At 40.1% G+C, this 18,934-nt stretch overlaps 1 protein-coding gene across 1 annotated transcript in view; it reads right to left on the bottom strand.

Annotated features, from left to right (window-relative positions):
- Nucleotides 1-18,934, bottom strand: part of LOC124120421 (serine/threonine-protein kinase RIO1-like) — a 49,234-nt gene that overhangs the window by 5,032 nt on the left and 25,268 nt on the right. The window contains exons 17-25 of the mRNA XM_048399414.1: nt 13,158-13,234; nt 10,215-10,299; nt 7,823-7,869; nt 6,164-6,245; nt 5,915-5,958; nt 5,489-5,610; nt 3,452-3,533; nt 1,798-1,852; nt 595-751 (exon numbers count right to left, since the gene is read on the bottom strand). Of these exons, the coding sequence (XP_048255371.1) occupies nt 595-751; nt 1,798-1,852; nt 3,452-3,533; nt 5,489-5,610; nt 5,915-5,958; nt 6,164-6,245; nt 7,823-7,869; nt 10,215-10,299; nt 13,158-13,234 (751 nt within the window). The remainder of the gene's footprint in view (nt 1-594; nt 752-1,797; nt 1,853-3,451; nt 3,534-5,488; nt 5,611-5,914; nt 5,959-6,163; nt 6,246-7,822; nt 7,870-10,214; nt 10,300-13,157; nt 13,235-18,934) is intronic.

Genomic DNA, 18,934 nt, shown 5'->3' with positions numbered 1-18,934 from the left:
CATCTATTCATCAATCTATTGTTTTTTCCCCAAAATAAGTAAACATTTTAAGATTTTATAATAAATAAATAATGTTTTAGATGTATATAACTGTTCTTAATATATAAGCTTGACTAGAAAAGTAAATTAGCTCGTAATTGTGTTTCGGAAATTAGTTCCTTTGAACGCATGCTGAAAAAGCTTAATTGGGTATTTATGCATTTTAAATTTATTTGTTTTTCATTTAATGCATGTTTCTGTACGCAAGTTAATTGAAAGTAATTGGGTTTTGAATATTTTGGGGATTCCATATGACCGAGTGGTACTTCTCCATGTCTAATTTTTAGACACAACCTTTGATTATACTGTAAACAATCTGCCACTTTTGTTTACTTTGGTGCATACATTTCAATTTGATGTGCTTCATCTGTGAATTGCAACTTGACATTGATTAATGATAACTAAGTGATCCACAAATAAATTTGTTTCGGATTAATTATTGGTGAGGCATGTACTAAAAGAAAAAGACCATCTTACAACCAGCTTAGGTTGCTGAGGATGTATTCTATCCCGGACTCCATACGTCTGTTTGTCCAATAGGAGGACAGTACTTACAAAATCAGGCACTTGTTCTGCTGGCAGCATGTACTGTGACAGAGGCATTGTGGGAATGGTAGAGGCGAGTCCCACGTTGCCGCACTCCACACGTTCTCGTATATGTGTCACAAGGGACTGCAGATTCGAGCAAGACATCCGCTCCTTTAACGACACACTACAACACAACACAGCACCAACATAGAAAATAAACAAATTTCACAATTTGCCGATACCCGATCAGCAGTAGCTGGATGACAAAAACTGAAGGAAACACCTCAGGCCACACATTTATAATTTTCAGTTAATGCATTCAAATGTCCAGTAGCAAGTCACATATAAAAACTACATATAGTGTAGATATATTTTATTTTAATCTTTTGTTGATGGATTAGAAAAATAAAGAGATTTTAGTACAAGGTACCAATAAAATTAAATCTAAAATAACATATTCCAAATACATAATATAACTTCACTCTAAAAATCATATTCTCCTGGAGATCCTCCAGATACTCAGAGAGTGAGTGAGTGAGGGAGTGAGTATGGTTTTACACCACTTTTAGCAATATTCCAGCAACATCACGGCGGGGGGACACCAGAAAAGGGCTTCACACATTGTACCCATGTCGGGAATCGAACCCCGGGTCTTCGGCGTGATGAGTGAAAGCATTAACCACTAGGCTACCTGACCGCTCCAGATGCTGAAGGACTTGCTAACAAGGTGAGGGGCTGACATGACTCAACATTTGACAGGGATATTGAGATATTTCATACTGACGTAACGTGACAACCATACCCAATGGAAAGAATATTTATGTTAATCAACTTGAAATGAAGTTGAACATGCTTCAGTTCCATGGCAATATCAAATACATTTTGTATGACAACATATCCAGCAATCAGTCACATTTGGACCCCACCATGTATGAGGGCGGTCTGTAAATAATCGAGTCTGGATCAGACAATCTGGTGATTGACATCATTAGCATCGATCCACGCAATTGGGATACGATGACATGCATCAACCAAGTCAGCGAGCCTGAACACCCAATCCCCTTAGTGGTTTCTTATGACAAGCATAGTCGCCTTTTACGACAAGCATGGGTTGCGGAAGACCTATTCTACCCTGGATCTTCACGGGTCCAGACCCGACCTGGATACTCCCTATCCCAATCAAAAGTTGAGCAGTAAATATATAAATAATGAAAATTGACGTCTACTCACCTACCAAACTCTCTAGACACAGCTTGTTCTACTATTGTTGCTAAATCAGGTAATCCTGAAATGACACACATCTTCACGTTTCCATTCGAATGTAAGGATTGGTCATTTATAATACAAAGCAATGCCACACATGAAGGAGAGTCGAGGACAGGCCATCTGTATATAGTAACTCACCTGGGCCCCGTTCCACAAAGCGATCGCAGTGCACAGAGGATTGCAACTCCCATCATTTAAAATAGGTGAGGTGAAATTGGGTTTTATGTCGCATCGCATCCAAGATTATTGCACTTTTATAGCGACGTGCATGCACTGTGTGTGTGTGGCTGTTTGTACTAGTCCGGACTAATGCTGAAGTTATAGTGCTAGCTCAATGAGATGCCATGCCGCAGTTTAACATCAACCCCACTCAGACATAGTATACTGACTCCGAGCCGACCAGTCCTTGTTTTAGCCCCGTAATGCCGAGCGCCAGACAGGGTAACAACAAGTACCACCTTTTAACGTCTTTTGGTATGACGTGGCAGGGGATCGAACCCAGGGCCTTCCGCTCTCTGGAAGCCCTACCACTAGGCCACGGAGGCGGTCTCGTTTAACATAGACTTATAATAGTCGTATCACTAGGAATGTGGAATAGGGCCCAGGTCATGTAGTACTACAGTTGGTAGATTTACTTCAACCATGTGTTTCAGATTTGATCATTTGCTAGGATATTGATTGTCTCCCCATAGTGCGTGAGTGAGTTTGGTTTAAGCCGCTTTTAGCAATATTCCAGCAATATCACGGCGGGGGACACCAGAAACGGGCTTCACACATTGTACCCATGTCGGGTCAAACCTGGGCCTTCGGCGTGACGAGCTAACGCCTTAACCACTAGGCTACCCAACCGCCTCGATTGTCTCCCCATAAGAATATTTCAGATTTTGAAATGTTACATCAGTCCTATCAGAAGTTGATCAAATAAAACCAGGGCTCGATTTACGGAACTGGATGTTGACATGAAAACCTAGTTGCACCAGACAAAACCTAGCTGCACTAGACAAAACCAGGTTGCACCCTGGTCCAATTAACTTGTCAAACTTGAAAGATAGACATGACAGATGCATAGACTAGTCTATATAAATAGAATCTCAGACTTCTGATAACTGTGTTGTGACATAAATTAATAACGTATTGTTTTGTAACGCACAATCAGAACACAAAATCTTGCAGTACCCACAGTTTGATGGTGTGAAGCCCAAGAAAGCATGACTAATTACAAATAACACAGGGATTGGTGTAGTTGGGTACTTAAAGCTTAGAGGTGTCAAATGTGTTCACAAATCGTATGGAAAAAGTAAGAGTTAGTAAGACACAAATTTGAAGTTTTTAAACATGCACTTGGTGCATGTAGACAAAGAGATAAGGGTGCACTTTCCATAACAGCTTGCACTTGTGAATGTTTTATATAGTTAAATCGAGTCCTGAAAACAATGCCCTGACGTCATTGGTCTCCAGCAAAAGTCACTGCAATATCAGTGACCTAAATATTCAGAAAATCAAAAGAAATTACAGACAATGACACACTACATTCATTTCAAAAGTTCAATCCAATTTCACAAATATCTATAGCAATTTAAGCCACTTAGACATTTATTCACCCCAAACACAGACCCACCTTCATTGATGAAGTGTTTGATGAGGGAGAGGTACTTCTCTTGTACAGGCTGGGGAACATGGCTGCCAGAATCCTCGTTCACCTGAAGAAAACGGAAATAACACCTTTACACTCCAACACAGTACATCAGTGTCTAGTCCACGGTGAATCTGGGTAAACCCACAGTATCAGCTCCATTAGTTCTCCAGTGTTGGTTCACATTGTGTTCATGTTACTGGTAATTGGTAATTCATTTTAAGTATACCGTGCCATTAGGGCGGTATTGGAGGCTTAAAGTGTTTCACAATATGTTTCGATGCACAAGGCCGTATTGCGATACATATCACGATATATTGTATAATTCTAAGTTTTTAATTCAGAAGCAATCTGATACATTTAGGTATGAACTGAAATTCATAAATGGAACAAAACAAGATGCTGGTTCCACATAATGTTTACTCATTCAAAAAATACGCAGCCATCTTGGGGCCCCGGATGCTCGCTCCTGGGCAGCGAAGGCATTTGGCAAGTATACATTAAACACATGATAAAAATCCCAATATGAAATTCCCCGATATATTGAGCATGAAAAAATGATATTGTGATACTTTCGTGGAAAGAATTAACCTCATTTTTACTGATATACCAGTAATACCGCACACCCTTACGTGCCAGTAGGTACAATGTATACTTCGTCGGCAGCTATGTACCCATCTTCCTTCATGATACATTGCTGGGAACTCTCACACCATTTATGGCGGTAGTTTCTTAATACTGGATAGTGCAACATGTCAATCATTATGTAAGTAACAGTGTCCTAATAAATTAAAAAGTTATATTTTGAAAAAGTATCTTTAAAACTGTAATGCTAATATTTAAAGTTTAAATAGCAAAAAAACAAACATCGCTTACTCATCTTACTGGATCATTTATCATGTTTATTGACATCTTAATTTTATTTTGTCAATAAGTAAGGAATGTGTCGACACAAAGTTACTTCCAACGTTACTCACACAAGACACTGTTTAAATATTATATTGCAAAGTTAAAAACATAAGTCACCAAATATCACACTTAATGAGTGAGTGAGTACGGTTTTACGCCGCTTTTAGCAATATTCCAGCAATACCACGGCGGGGGACACTAGAAATGGGCGTCACACTTTGTACCCATGTCGGGAATCGAACACGGGTCTTCGGCGTGACGAGCAAACGCTTTAACCACTAGGCTACCCGACCGCCCCCACACTTAATGAATACTAGCCCACCAAATATATGTCATGTCCCTCATTCCAACATTGGTTGCTGTAAAAGGCGACTACACTTGTCGTAAGAGGCCACTAACAGGATCGGGTGGTCAGGCTCGCTGACTTGGTTGAATCATGTCATCGATCCAAATTGCGAGGATCGATGCTCATGATGTCAATCACTGGATTGTCTGGTCCAGACTCTATTATTTATAGACCGCCGTCATATAGCTGGAACATTGCTGAGTGTGGCATAAATCAACAAACCAACCCAACCCCACCCACAACCTCATCCCAACATTGGAGACAATGGAAAATGATGATAAATTTACCACTGCAATGAAGAAATTAACATGATAAAATAAAGAGTGATGTTGTACAACATGTGGTGATCACAATGGAAAGAAACTTGTAAACATGTACTGAGAATAATGGAATCGAACCCACAACCCACACACCCAACCCGAGAAGATCCGGGGTAGAACTGGTCTTCAGGAACCCATGCTTGCCGTAAGAGGCAACTATGCTTGTCGTAAGAGGCTGCTAATGGGATCGGGTTGTCAGGCTTGCAGACTTGGTTGATGCATGTCATCGTATCCCAATTATGTGGATCGACACTCATGATGTCAATCACTGGATTGTCTGGTCCAGACTTGATTATTTACCAGGTCTGTTTATAGACCGCCATCATATAGCTGGAATATTGCTGAGAGCGGCGTTAAACAACAAACAAATCAAAACATACACCCTAGCTGCTGAAGACTACAAAGGGAGTGGTAGGTCACCTCAAGAATGCTGCAACAGTAACTTACCGTAGCGTCATTGACCTTGGCACTGTCGAGGTATATATATCCACCAATCACATTTAGTTTAACACGTAGTAGAAGGCTCATTATACAACACCCATAGACAGACAAGATTGACCTGGCTAAACCTGGAAAAGAACAAATGAAAATTCTTCAGTTCACGTTAAAGTTTTGTAAAGGAATCAATTCATTTACCAAAAAAAACTTTTTTCGCTCTCTTGGTCGGTGGTTGAAATAAAAATATAATTCCACATCAATCAATATTTAGTTCTTGTAAGAAATACATAATCGTGATGACCCTAAAACAAGTGGCCCTAAAAGGCTTAAGTAATTTTGTTCTATATCAAATAGATATGACAGTAGATGGATAATTATGCAGACTGTCACCGATTATTTGAGCAATCGCTCGAGCCCCAGAAAGTATATACTTACTCATTATCTTCAGTTCTTCCCACAGCTCAAATTTATTTGGAGGACTGAAAATGAAAGCAGAAAATATATATTTCAACCTGGGTGGGGTGGGGTGGGGTGGGGTGGGGTGGGGTGGGGTGGGGTGGGGTGGGGTGGGGTGGGGTGGGGTGGGGTGGTGTGGGGTGGTGTGGGGTGGGGTGGGGTGGTGGATGGGTGAGTGAGTGAGTGAGTGAGTGAGTGAGTGAGTGAGTGTAATAGTGCAGGACTTACTTTGATTTCAGAGCAGCAGTGTGTTTTTCAGTATTAAAAACTTTCACTACTGTCTCCCGGACATTTGGCACCATCGACAATACTGAAACACAAAAGCGTCAGTTCAATAACTCTTAGAAACACACACACACAATGTAGGCACTGCTGTATTTCAACTCCCGTAAAGGTTGCTCACAATAATCAATGAAATATGATTACTGATCTAATGATATGTAAAGAAAACAAATCATTATGAATCACAAATTCATATGAAAGAGAACTAGACTTTGTTCATTTCAACACTTACAAAAAAAATTTTGGACCAAGAACACTAAATATCTGGGCACCATCAATGAATGAAAACCCACACTGTATGCAAACACAGAAAATATAAAACATGTCAACAGAGGTGGTATTTTCTACTTAAAGACATTTTCTCCACCATCATGTCAATGTCATATATAACATTTAAGTATTCTGACACTCTGTACAAAATCTGACAAAAGGCAAATAACATTATTGGCGTCTGTCTACAGGACATCGGCAGTATTTATAAAAAGCAAACAGTTAATAAACCAAATGCAATATTAAGCGCATGTTGTACATTTAGAGTGTCAACTTTTTCCTTCTGGCCGACTACGATTATCCATGTGGACAACAAACATCACCCGGAATTCATTCATACCAGCTAGTGCCAGCTTGTGTAATCAGTTTTGTGACAAATAATTGTTGAACATTTATTCATTGGTGCCACATATGATGTTAATTACGTTTGTGATGCTCTTATCTATTTGAATGTGTGTTTACCAATAAGCTGAGACCTTGTGCTGATGTAACCCAAACCTCCTTAGGGATAAAGAGTGTTGAATACATAGTGAGGTAAAACAGGCATAATGTGTCAAGAACTTCTTGAACTTCTTAGAAGGCAGATTTTAGATTTTTTCAGGAAGGGTGTGTTCAATAAAGTACTTGACCTAAGCTGGTCTCTTTGGAGATGAAGATACAAACAGTACAAACAAATGGACAAACATCATCTTGGGTCACAGACTTGCTCATACATCACCTTCATCCATTTTAGCCACATTAATAGTGTAGCGCTATGAGCATCCACTTGGTGAATGGAATCTGGCACATTATAAATGCACTTGTTATTATTTATGTATTTGATCATTTGTTCAAGTGAAAGAAGGAAAATAGGCTAAGCTGTGGTCATTTATCCAGTGATAACGTACAATAGAATAGTTTTTAAAACTTTCCAGTCAAATAAAAGCACATTGGTTTGACAAAGAAATGGATGATTGATTAATGATGAATAGAAGAGAAAAATTATTTACTTCACACATTCTGTTTGTGCATCCTTCATAAACAAAAGTAAACAAAATATCAAACCCTTAATAAGTGATATTTTACTATGTTTACTACACTTGTGAAAGCAAATACAAATACAAGCTAAAGACCTGGCAACTGTATCTGTTATGAGACTTATCTGTTGCTAGACATATCATACCAAATTTTATTGTCCTTCACAAAGGTCTCAAAACAAATAAAATAATTAGAAAATAATCAAACACAAATTTCAAGAATGATTCTTTGCTATGAAACTGAAACAATTAATCCTAGATGAAACTGATTAATTGGAACAACACTAGTTGTGAAGGCTGACAGTTTCTCTCTACTCACCTGTCATATTACATGTTCTTTGGTTGCTGTCAAAGTGGTGTTGTCGCCTGCAAGAAGGACGACGTAATGACTTCACAAAATAGATGCTAGTAATAGTGAAACATATGTATAGGTATTTTTGTGTTACTTTGCAGTCAGCAATATTCCAACAAACATTAGGGCAGCCTGCAAATATTCCACTCTATTCACACTCTCAGAAATCAGTTTACAGGTAGTCCAAAGGACAAGTGTAAACTTTATTTCACAAGTCCTCAGAGCTTGTAGTGAGTGAATGAGTTTGGTTTACCGCCTCTAACAGTATTTCAGTTATATCAGGGCGTGTCAGCTTAATGTGGGAGGAAAGCCCGAAGTGATGCAGGTTTCAGACGTTTACCACTTCGTTGAAACCCACAAGCACGGGTATGGTGCTGACAAACCTAGAAACATAATCAGGGCGAACCGGGATTCGAACCCACAATCATAGGTTTCTGGCGTGCCCAAGGGACACAACTCTGCACAGCGAATCCCGGCGCCTTAGACGACTGGGCCACCCGTGACCCCCCCCATCAGCTTGTAGCTAGTATTATATTTACAACATCACGAAGAATTATGAATTTAGAGGACTTTATCTCTGTAAAACCAAACGTTTGAGCAACAATCCATGTAATGTAATAAACTTGAATTTGAGTTTTTGGATAGAGTTGGAATATCACCATGCAAGAGTGAGTGAGTGAGTATGGTTTTACGCCACTTTTAGCAGTATTCCAGCAATATCACGGCGGGGGACACCGGAAAATGGGCTTCACACATTGTACCCATGTGGGGAATCGAACCCGGGTCTTCGACGTGACGAGCAAACGCTTCAACCATCAGGCTACCCCACCGCCCCTCACCATGCAAGAAACATAATGTGTTTTCCACCATTTGAACATACCCCCAGTGGGGAATCAGGGTAAGAATGGGTCCTCCGTAGCGTATATGTGTGGTAAGTAACGAAGAAATGGATTGGGGATGTCCCGCAAAGTGGTGATCTCAACTGACTACAAGTGACAAAATAACAATACATCACAATTTAAAGTGAGCTCCTGGTAAAAGACTCAGGTCTTCAGGTGACCATGACCAAACAATAAAGTAGGGCATAACAGTACCAAACAACATTGATCATTGCTCAAATTAATCATTGGATTGCCAGGTCCAGACTTGACTAGTTACGGGCTGCTATCATTGAAGCAGGAAAATCTAGCAGACATTTTGCTAAGTGTGCCGTTTAAAAAGAAATAACATGAAAGTACAGTGCAACAATTTCTCCACAATCACCACACTGCTGAAACATATTAATGGGATACAGCTAACAGACTACTGATGATATTTATTGGAAAACATGCATGAACACACCACATATCACAAATACATAATTAGATGCAGAAACATTCATTTCCATCAAGAATTACCAGTCTGTGATTTATTTGCCACCTGATGCCACTTTATGGCTATTCAGTTATCACAGCTGTAAGTGTAACCAGTGTCCATGACAGGCCTACTTATGAAAAACAGCGAGGAGCAACCAAACTGTTGATCATGTAGTAATGTACACACTTTAAGTAGAAATAGCCACACAAATTTACAAACATGGCACAATCCCCATAATGTGTGCATTGTAAGGATTAAAACCCACCCCATTCTCACTGAAACCAAACATTAAATAATGCAGATCCCAACAAACCTGACTGCGCACGCATTCAGAATTATTGCAGTCTCCATTGAAAATATGCCGGGTTTTAATCATTACAATGCAATCAAAAACAGTCCTTGACACGGTTCCCAGTGAGAAATACAAACGTCAAGGGGTAAATCTGTGTTGAGTGGGTGTATTCTAATGACTTCATATCATTGTTTCCTGTACTATCAAGCTGGCATTACAACATCTCTCACTTTATCAATGCAAACAAATGATGGTCGCATTTTCTGCATCAATTTTTCAATTTTACAAGTTACAGTTATAAAATATATTGTTCTTTCAGAAAACAAACACAATTGCATATGAACATTATTTTCTAAAAGAGGGAAAAAAGAAGTTTCTTGCGCCATTTAAATGTATGCAGTTAAGTAATAGGTTCAAAGGGAAAGGCTAGCAGTAGACACATGTTCATAGGGGCTATTTTTAGTAACTTGAAACACTAATTACAACACATTCAACTGGCAATAAAGCTTGGGGGTCATCAAATGAGTAGTAAATGGGTTTTTTCAGCAAGTGTATCTTTTTGTATCAATACAACAACAAAATGGATCGATGATCATATGGTCGCATTAAAACTCACAATGCACTGATGTATCGTTGTACCCCTATTCAGTGTTGTACATATATTTAACAGTTACTGCAATGTCGAAGCACTTGTTACCAACAGTGACATACCGCGCAAATGCCATATACTCCTTATCTTCGCCATCTCGGAACTCACGTAACCGCTTCTGTAAATACTTGTAGACAAGCCAGCCACCTGAAAAATGACCATTGGAATCATTTCTCAAACCAAATATAATATCTGCAATATGTCCTACTTCTCCAAATACATCGACCTACTACTGAAGCATGTGGGGCTCTTGTCGTATGAGGCAGTACATAAATCTACCCCAGATGACAATTATCGGAGTGCAGCGTTAAACAACAAACAAAAAAACAAAAAAGTTACAGGGTATGTAAATGCGCATGACTGCATATTCATGGTTGCAATTTTTAATTGTTTGGGGTAAATATGTGAATCTAGTGACCACGAATAACAAATTCAATTCATGAAGGGATACGGTTCGATTCACCGAATACGCGAGTGAATCGTAACAGCCCTTGTGCCAACACTGAAGCATCATTTGAGGACTGCCCTTGTCATGCATCAACACGCAATATGTAAACTAATCAAGAGGAATAAACATTGTCATATATCAATAACACATATAATCATGCTATTATACCATGAAGACAATAGCTGATAACATTTGATAAGCTTCATTCTAGCATTACCAATATCTCCCCAGCACACCTGGCTGTCCATTGTTGTGCAAGTTAATAATGAACCTAGGCATGTCAGTCATCATGTAGCGACCAACAATATGTGTCCGGTTTTAGAAGGCTGGAGTTCTATTCCGATCAGCAGCAGCTTGTGTTGAGAACAGAAGAATTAAACCTCAGATTTAACATGTTCAAGTTACCATTTTGAAATAAAGAATCATTCATAAATTTCATGTGCAAAGATACCGCGACATTCATGGACAGTGTCCACTACAAAGGTTCATTTAGACAATGCAAAGTGACTTATTGGTCATGCATATTGAAGTCAGCAACTTTAGCTACTGGTCTAAAGTCCAAATCTAGTGAAAGACTTTTACGTTGGTGTTCTACTTTTGCCTCAGTGCATTTCGTCTAGTGTTATCAAAACAACATTATGCACCAAAGAAGAGATAATTTATGGATAACAACATCTTTATTTACTTGAAAACAAGCAAGATGCCTATGAAACAATTCAACTTTATGCACCAGTGATTTATGTTATTTCAAGTTGACACCTTCAGTTGCACAGTAACACATATACTCTATTATGTATTATTTTATCATTAAAATCTGCTGCCTGGATGAATGTACTGTTTTCCGCTATGGACTACCCATGTTGGAGGTAGCAGAGAAATGTTTCATAGGCATTACTTAGGAGTTGACGGATGACAAAGTAGAGATAATTTATGGATAACAACTTCCTTATTTACTGTAAAGGCGATGTTTCGGTATAGATCCTTATACTGTCATCAAGCAGGGCTAAGTAGAAGAGAGTACTACATAACAGCTTGTTGAAGGTGAGGTGAAATTGGGTTTAACGTCGCGTCCAAGATTATTGCATTTATATAGCGACGTGCATGCACGTGTGTGTGTGGCTACTTGTACTAGTCCGGACTGATGCCGATTTATAGTGCTAGCCCACTGAGATACCTTGCTGCAGTTTCACATGAATACCCCACTCAGACACAGTATACTGACCCCGAGCCGACCAGTACTTGTTTTAGCCCCTTAATGCCGAGCGCCAGACAGGGTAACAAGAAGTACCATCTTTTAACGTCTTTTGGTATGACGTGGCCGGGGATCGAACCCCGGACATTCTGCTCTCGGGCGCACGCTCTACCACTAGACCACGGAGGCGGTCAGCTTGTTGAAAATCCATGCAGAAAACAGACCATTGAAATCTTCTGCATGCACACACCATGTCAACATGTCAGTTCGTTACCATCGAAACATGAAGTGAATGGATTACTGGTCTGTTATTACCTCATGTTGTGGTAATAAAATAATGACAAGTACATGTATAGATAGGGAAATAATCTGGGAGTACAGCAATATGAACTTTTCAGTCACTAACCCCCTGGAAATATTTTTAAAATCTCAGAAAAATATGAGGGTAATCGACCACCACGGTCTGGATATGATTTATGCAGGTGGTGTTCTTGGCCATGATGTAGGGAAATGTCTTGACTGTAGAACCCCTTCGCGGCTATCGGTTATATCTACTATAGCACAGAGAATGCTAGCACTGTTAAACTGGCATAAGTCCGGACACACACACACACCACCATATAAGTGCAATAATCTTGATTGCAACATTTCACTTCACTAACAATATCTTGAAATTTGAGCACAGGTGAGTAAGTTAGTGAGTAAGTAAATATCTCATAAATGTTAATGAGTATGATATATTTGTCATTTCAACAATATCTCAGGCACTGATATGAAAAAGATAGACTCTTTAGAGCTTGTCTATTGCACAACTGTCTTTTTTAATATTTAGCATTTAATTTAACCATGTCAAAACTCATATGTGGATTTTGATTTTTAAGTGTACGTTTCCTTTTTTTCAATATGAATGCTCTCTCCTGATTGAAGGGAAGCTGTCATGATCATATTCTATAAATCATTATTTGCATCAGTTTTCTTACATCTTATCAGCTCTTCATAATCAGCCATCAAATTACCTACTTTTGTTTCATCCCAATATATGAATATCTATGTCCTTTCTGGAGATCTACATATGAGTGCTATAAGCAGCTGGTTATGGCAGTAAGTCAGCTGTACCTACCCTCTGTCCTTATCGACTACTCTCTTACATAGTCAATAAATAGTCAACATGACATGTCATTTGTTATTTATTCGTGAAATAAACATTTTGAAATAACCAAAATAAATGTGGGGAAGAAACGGTAGTACATTGTGATTGGCAGCCACCTGCCCACCGTGTGCGTGCATTGCTGTTATCTGTGATCTAATTTTAGATGTCGTGCGGAACCCACAAGACACGTGCACGCGACTACCGACTCAACCCACCTCCAAACATAAATCCCGTGAAAACAAATTTCCGTCGATGTCTTTTGATGAAGTTCCATATTCTGCAAAACATTGTCCTTGTTTAAACTGATGACAACACGTGTACTTAGGAGCGCACTTCTTCGGAAATCATGATCAGGCGACGCAGTGTTGTGATATATTTCTAACTCGTCAGAGTGAAAACTTACTGAGGGGAGATAACTCTTTAATGTAATGATATCATTCCCTTGCTCCCGCAGTGCTGTTAATTTGGCGCTAATGTTTGAAATACGCGTGCTTTCAACTGTTTTTAAGGAACAGATAAAAAAGGAATGCGTGTCAATGAGATGGTGATCATTGGGGAGAGTTCTTGGGGTTTTTTTTAAAAATAAAACGTAAATAGCCCCGACCGACCAATTCGAAAACAACGTTATTTCAAGTTTTGTTTGTATAAAAATAAATAATATAATCGGAAACTAAACTCTGACCTGAATGAAAAGAGAAATTTTATTCCAATTATCGATGGAAAGAAGTTTAGTTATTGCGCGTGTTCAGCGGGATAAAACCAAGACAGTATATCAAATTTAAAGATCCATTTTATCAATGTTTCTGGCATTGGTCCACTGACACATATTGGTGCGTGGTTATCAAATATGTCACCATGCGTACCATTTTATCAAAGATATATTAGAAATGTAAAGTATTTCAATTGCATTAAAAAGAATGAACTATTAAGACATTATTTTATTAAACTTGTCTTGTTTCACAGAACAATGAATGGTGTTTTATAATTCGACATTAAATGGGAGTGAGAGTCATTCACTATCACAGCATTAAATTTCAGATGAAATGTTTTGAGTTTTGAGTGAGTGAATTAGGGGTCGCAGCGTGAGGTTTCAAATGTTAAATTAAGCGCACCACATGAACAGCTCGGACGTACAATTCCTGGGTTGAGACCAAATAGTGGCAGAACCGTACGCAACCGATTGAGGGAGCACAACATCCGCCCGACGTCCAGCGATACGCCCAATTTTGCGCCCACGTCGCTGTCTGGCACGCCTAGCTTGGTGTAGACAGCGTCTGAGTTTCAGAAGACGAGACTTGGACAGTATACTGTTCACAGATGAGTCCAGGTTTAAACTGGACAGCTCAAATGGACGTACAAAGGTCTACAGGCGTCCATGAGAACGTTTTAGTGATGCTTGCGTTACTTAACGTCGTCAGTTTTGGGATGGAAGTGTAATGGTATGGGTGGGCACAACTCATCATTGTTAATGGCAGTTTGAATGGCGTACGCTACCGGGACGTCACCCTTCGTGATAATGTTCTACCCTTTGTTCAAATGCAGGGACGTAACGTCACAATGCAGCAGGATACTGCCCTCCTCTACGTACGTTGCACGCGTTGTAACAGACCTTTTGAGGCAGCATAACAATGTTGTACTCCCATGATCGGCTGTTCCTTCAGACCTTTCCCCATTAGATCATGTCTGGGATGAGATGGAACGACGCCTTTGACAGGACCAGAACCTGTCGGTAACACTAGCTCAGTTGGTCCAATCTTTGTTTGAAATTTGGAACAACATCCTCAGGCTGTTTTCAATCATATGGTGTTTTCAATGCGCCGTCGCTGCCTCGCCTGTATCCAGGAAAACGCGATATTCACATTGTTCATTGAGTTTCTGATTTTGAAGTCTTTGAGGTTGGTGGTGAGAGCTTTGACTTTATCCCACTGAATGCTGTGGCTTGGGTTGTCACGGATGTGGTCTGATAGACTTACTCACTTATACTTACTTTGGAGATTTAACGTGCGCTTTCCGACTGATGCGTATTTCGCACACGGGCCCGGCCAGGCCATTTAATGTGTTTCCGAAAGGGGCGAAGGTGGTCTGGGTCTGATAGAGCTGATTTAGAGTTAAAGAACATCAAAGCTCAGTCTCCAAAGATGACTCTAAATCAGCTCTATCTGACACATCCGTGACAACACAAACCACAGCATTCAGTGAGATAAAGACAAAGCCCTCACCACCAACCTCCAAGACTTCAAAATCAGAAAACTACAAGAAGCTACCAACATCAAAAGACTCCAACCGTCAATCAACCGTGACCAAGGCTATTACATACCCCGGCGTACTATCAACTCATCAAAGGCCTCAATCAGTCATAATCCTGTTGTTTATATTACTGGCTTCATTCTTTGTTTATGTCACTGACTTCAACGATGATTGTCGTTACTACCCTTGTGTGTACATAACAGACTTCTCATCTCCAGTATAACTACATCTGATATCTACTCTACTGTATAAACATCGCCTCCTACCTGTATATGTACTTGTCAACCATACTCCGTATATCACGAAGTCTTGCTTGAGAACGGTGTTAGAACCTACACCGAAACGTCGCTCTTAATTGTAACAAAGAAGTTGTTCATCCATAAATTTCTTATCCTTACTTAGTACTCCAACTTCTAAATGCCTAATAGTATCACAGAAGTTATTGTTCATTGAGTTGTTACAACATCCTTCCTTCAGGGCGTGTCGCTCTGTCTCCTGTTACAAGGTATGCATGGGCTTTGTCGATTAATTATTATGTTATTTTCAATAAAATAGAATTTATGCCACTCTACACGAAGCACAGTTACTTTTTCCCGTTAGTATACAATCATATAGGAGAGGTCCTAACAACTCGAAGACAGAGCCTTAGGCCATGATCATGATGATGGTGTATTGAGTCTATTTTTTCTTAGTTTCTTTTGTATGCTCCACCATAGAAAGTGGAAGCATTATCCAGTTTAGAGTGTATCAATTACCTGTACAGATGAAGGAGAGTTGTCTGATCCCCTCCCCAATCGGAATTTTAAACGATTGTTAACAAGACAGGCACATATTGCCTCTAGATCTTTAATGTGCGGTAGGAATGTCAGTTGAAGGTCAAATATGAGGTCCAGGAATTCGGCCTCCTCTACGACCTTGATAGGAGTACAATCTTAAAATAAATCTGGATCCTCGTGCGGTCTATATTTACGACAAAAGAAAACGCAATTTGTTTTGGATTCAGAAAACTTGAAGCCATTTTTTAACATTTTAACATTTTGTTAAGACACAGTTGTAGCTGTCTTTCTATCGTGTGCATATTCTTACAACGACAAATAATGTGAAAATCATCCACAATATGGGACTCATCAAAGGAAGTGTTCAAAACTTAAATCAGACAATTAGTTTGATGATAAACATTGTGACAGATAGGATGCTGCCCCGAGGGACGCCCTGGCCCTGATTGAAATGATCAGACAGGGGAGAGTCCACTCGCACTTGAACGAGCGAGCGAGTATGGTTTTACGCCGCTTTGAGCAATATTCCAGCAATATCACGGCGGGGGACAGCTGAAAATGGGCTTCACACATTGTACCCATGTGGGGAATCGAACCCAGGTCTTCGGCGTGACGAGCCAACGCTTTAACCTCTAGGCTACCCAACCACCCCCACTCGCACTGGAACTTGTTTGTTGTCTATAAAGAGATATGAAGTGAGGTCACCCGCCCTTCAGTCAAAACTCAGGCAAATCTGTCAAAACACAATGTTTCCTAGAGTTGTATACCATAAGTCTTCTCTACTTCGAAAATTTATTGATACATTGTCCTTTGTTGACAATGGAATTTGTATTAAATGGTTATAATTAAAAATGCACCAAAAGGTCAATGGTGCTTTCGTTTTTTCGGAAACCGCATTGGATGTTACTAAGGAGATTATTGGTCTCCAAGTATACGAGACTAATCGATTGTTGACCATGCGTTCCATGGTTTTACAAACACAGCTAGTTGACGACATGGGGCGATATTTGGAAGGATCAGTATGATCCCAGCCAGGCCCTTTCGCCTCGAAGGAGGAATGTTTTGGTTGTCCATAATTCCTCAAATATATTGGGTAGCGATTCCAAACATGAATCGGGCAAGTGTTTCAGGAGCTGATAATGAATGTTATCGGCTACTACTTAGGACAAAATAAAAAACATTTTTTTTCTGTCAGTGCATATTTAACGTGTCATCTCAATATAACAAATACATGTAGTTGGAATAAATACAATTCTTTTCATATGATGGGGACCCGTGAAGACCTGGGGTAGAATAGGTCTTCAGCAACCAATGCTTGCCGTAAAATGCGACTATGCATGCTTGTCGTAAGAGGCGACTAACGGGATCGGGTGGTCAGGCTCGCTGACTTGGTAGATGCATGTCATCGATTCCAATTGTTTGGATCGATGCTCATGATATCAATCTCTGGATTGTCTGGTCCAGACTCGAAATATATACAGACCGCCGCCATACAGCTGGAATATTGCCGAGTGCGGCGTTAAACAAACCAACAAACTGAGGAGTAGGATTAAACGTGATGCACCGATGCCTGGGAAACACTTAATTTCTGTTTGGCCTGTCATCCCAGCTAAATCACAGCAGTCAAAACGTATCCAGAGTAGCAAACCAGTGACCGAGCATGAGTAACAATCCATGGTAACGATACATTGACAGACAAGCAGCCAAGTCACATGGCCTTGACCACCTGATCCCCATCTAAGCGGCCATTCTACTTTGGGTAGATGTGAAGGATTGCTCGGTGAACATAATATTGTGTAAATGCGGTTAATGTGCACGTGTACCTACTGGAAAAAAGGTGTTTGTCACCGAGGTCAGTTTGTGGAACAGTGCCCTGGGGGCAAGAACATTTCCGGAGTCACTGAAACATGCACGCTGAAAAGGTCACAATCGGGGGTGTCCACTTCGCACAGAGAGGATAATGTTACACCGTATTCCCTAAATAACTAGGTGGTAACTTCTTTTGTATCATCCTCGATTATCTGGTGCATTATATGTCTATTGTTTTGATACTGCCATGGACCCATTTGCCAACCTGGCTTCTTTTTTACCCAGATTCAAATAGCATAAAACAGCCGTCCAATCAAATTTCTCTTTCAAGCATGAGAATTTTTGTGCTGAATTCCAGATAGGTGAAGGTGAAGGTGAAGGTGAAATGGGTTCTAACAGCGCGGTCCAAGATATTGCACGAATATAATCACGTGCATACACGTGTGCGTGTTTGTACGTATAGCGTTAGGGTCGGGGTAATAAGTACTATTTTTGAACGTCTTTGCTATGAGGCGGCCGAGGATCGAACGACCTTCCGGGCACACCCATTATCTACTTGACCAAGGGGGCGGTCCAGTTCGAAACAGAAGAGATGACAGGTGTCACTCTAATAAACATCACTTACAGCCAGTATCAATAAAAATCGATCTTTTACTCATACCTCTGCGTGTAGATTTGACGACACCTGCATAGGTCATGTTAGGTAAACCAATAAGATGTCTGACTTAAAAACATATTCGGCTTCAGTTTTCCACCACCTCCTTTCGGAATTTTGATTTGTAGCAATGAATACTCAGAGAACACAAATATTGCTTTGATGGTTCTCCATTTTGGGTAAGACCCGTGATGATCCGGGGTCTTCAGCAACCCATGCTTGCTGTAAAAGGCGACTAATGGGATCTGGTGGTCAGGCAGCTGACTTGGTTGATGCATGTCCTTGATCCCAATTGCGTGGATCGATGCTAGTGATATTAATCACTGGATTGTCTGGTCCAGACTCGATCATTTACAGGCCGCCGTCATAGCTGGAATATTGCTGGGTGCGGCGTTAAACAACAAACCAACCATTGGTTGATATTATGAGCAAAATCTCACCTTCTGGGTACAATGACACTCGGTCAAATATAGGACCATTTTGAACACCAGATTCTAAAACAAAA

The sequence above is a fragment of the Haliotis rufescens genome, unplaced genomic scaffold (assembly GCF_023055435.1).
Source record: "Haliotis rufescens isolate VD_foot unplaced genomic scaffold, xgHalRufe1.0.p SCAF_2, whole genome shotgun sequence".
Lineage (NCBI taxonomy): Eukaryota > Metazoa > Mollusca > Gastropoda > Lepetellida > Haliotidae > Haliotis > Haliotis rufescens.
Note: the sequence above shows the minus strand (reverse complement) of the source record. Positions and strands in the feature narration are given on the sequence as shown.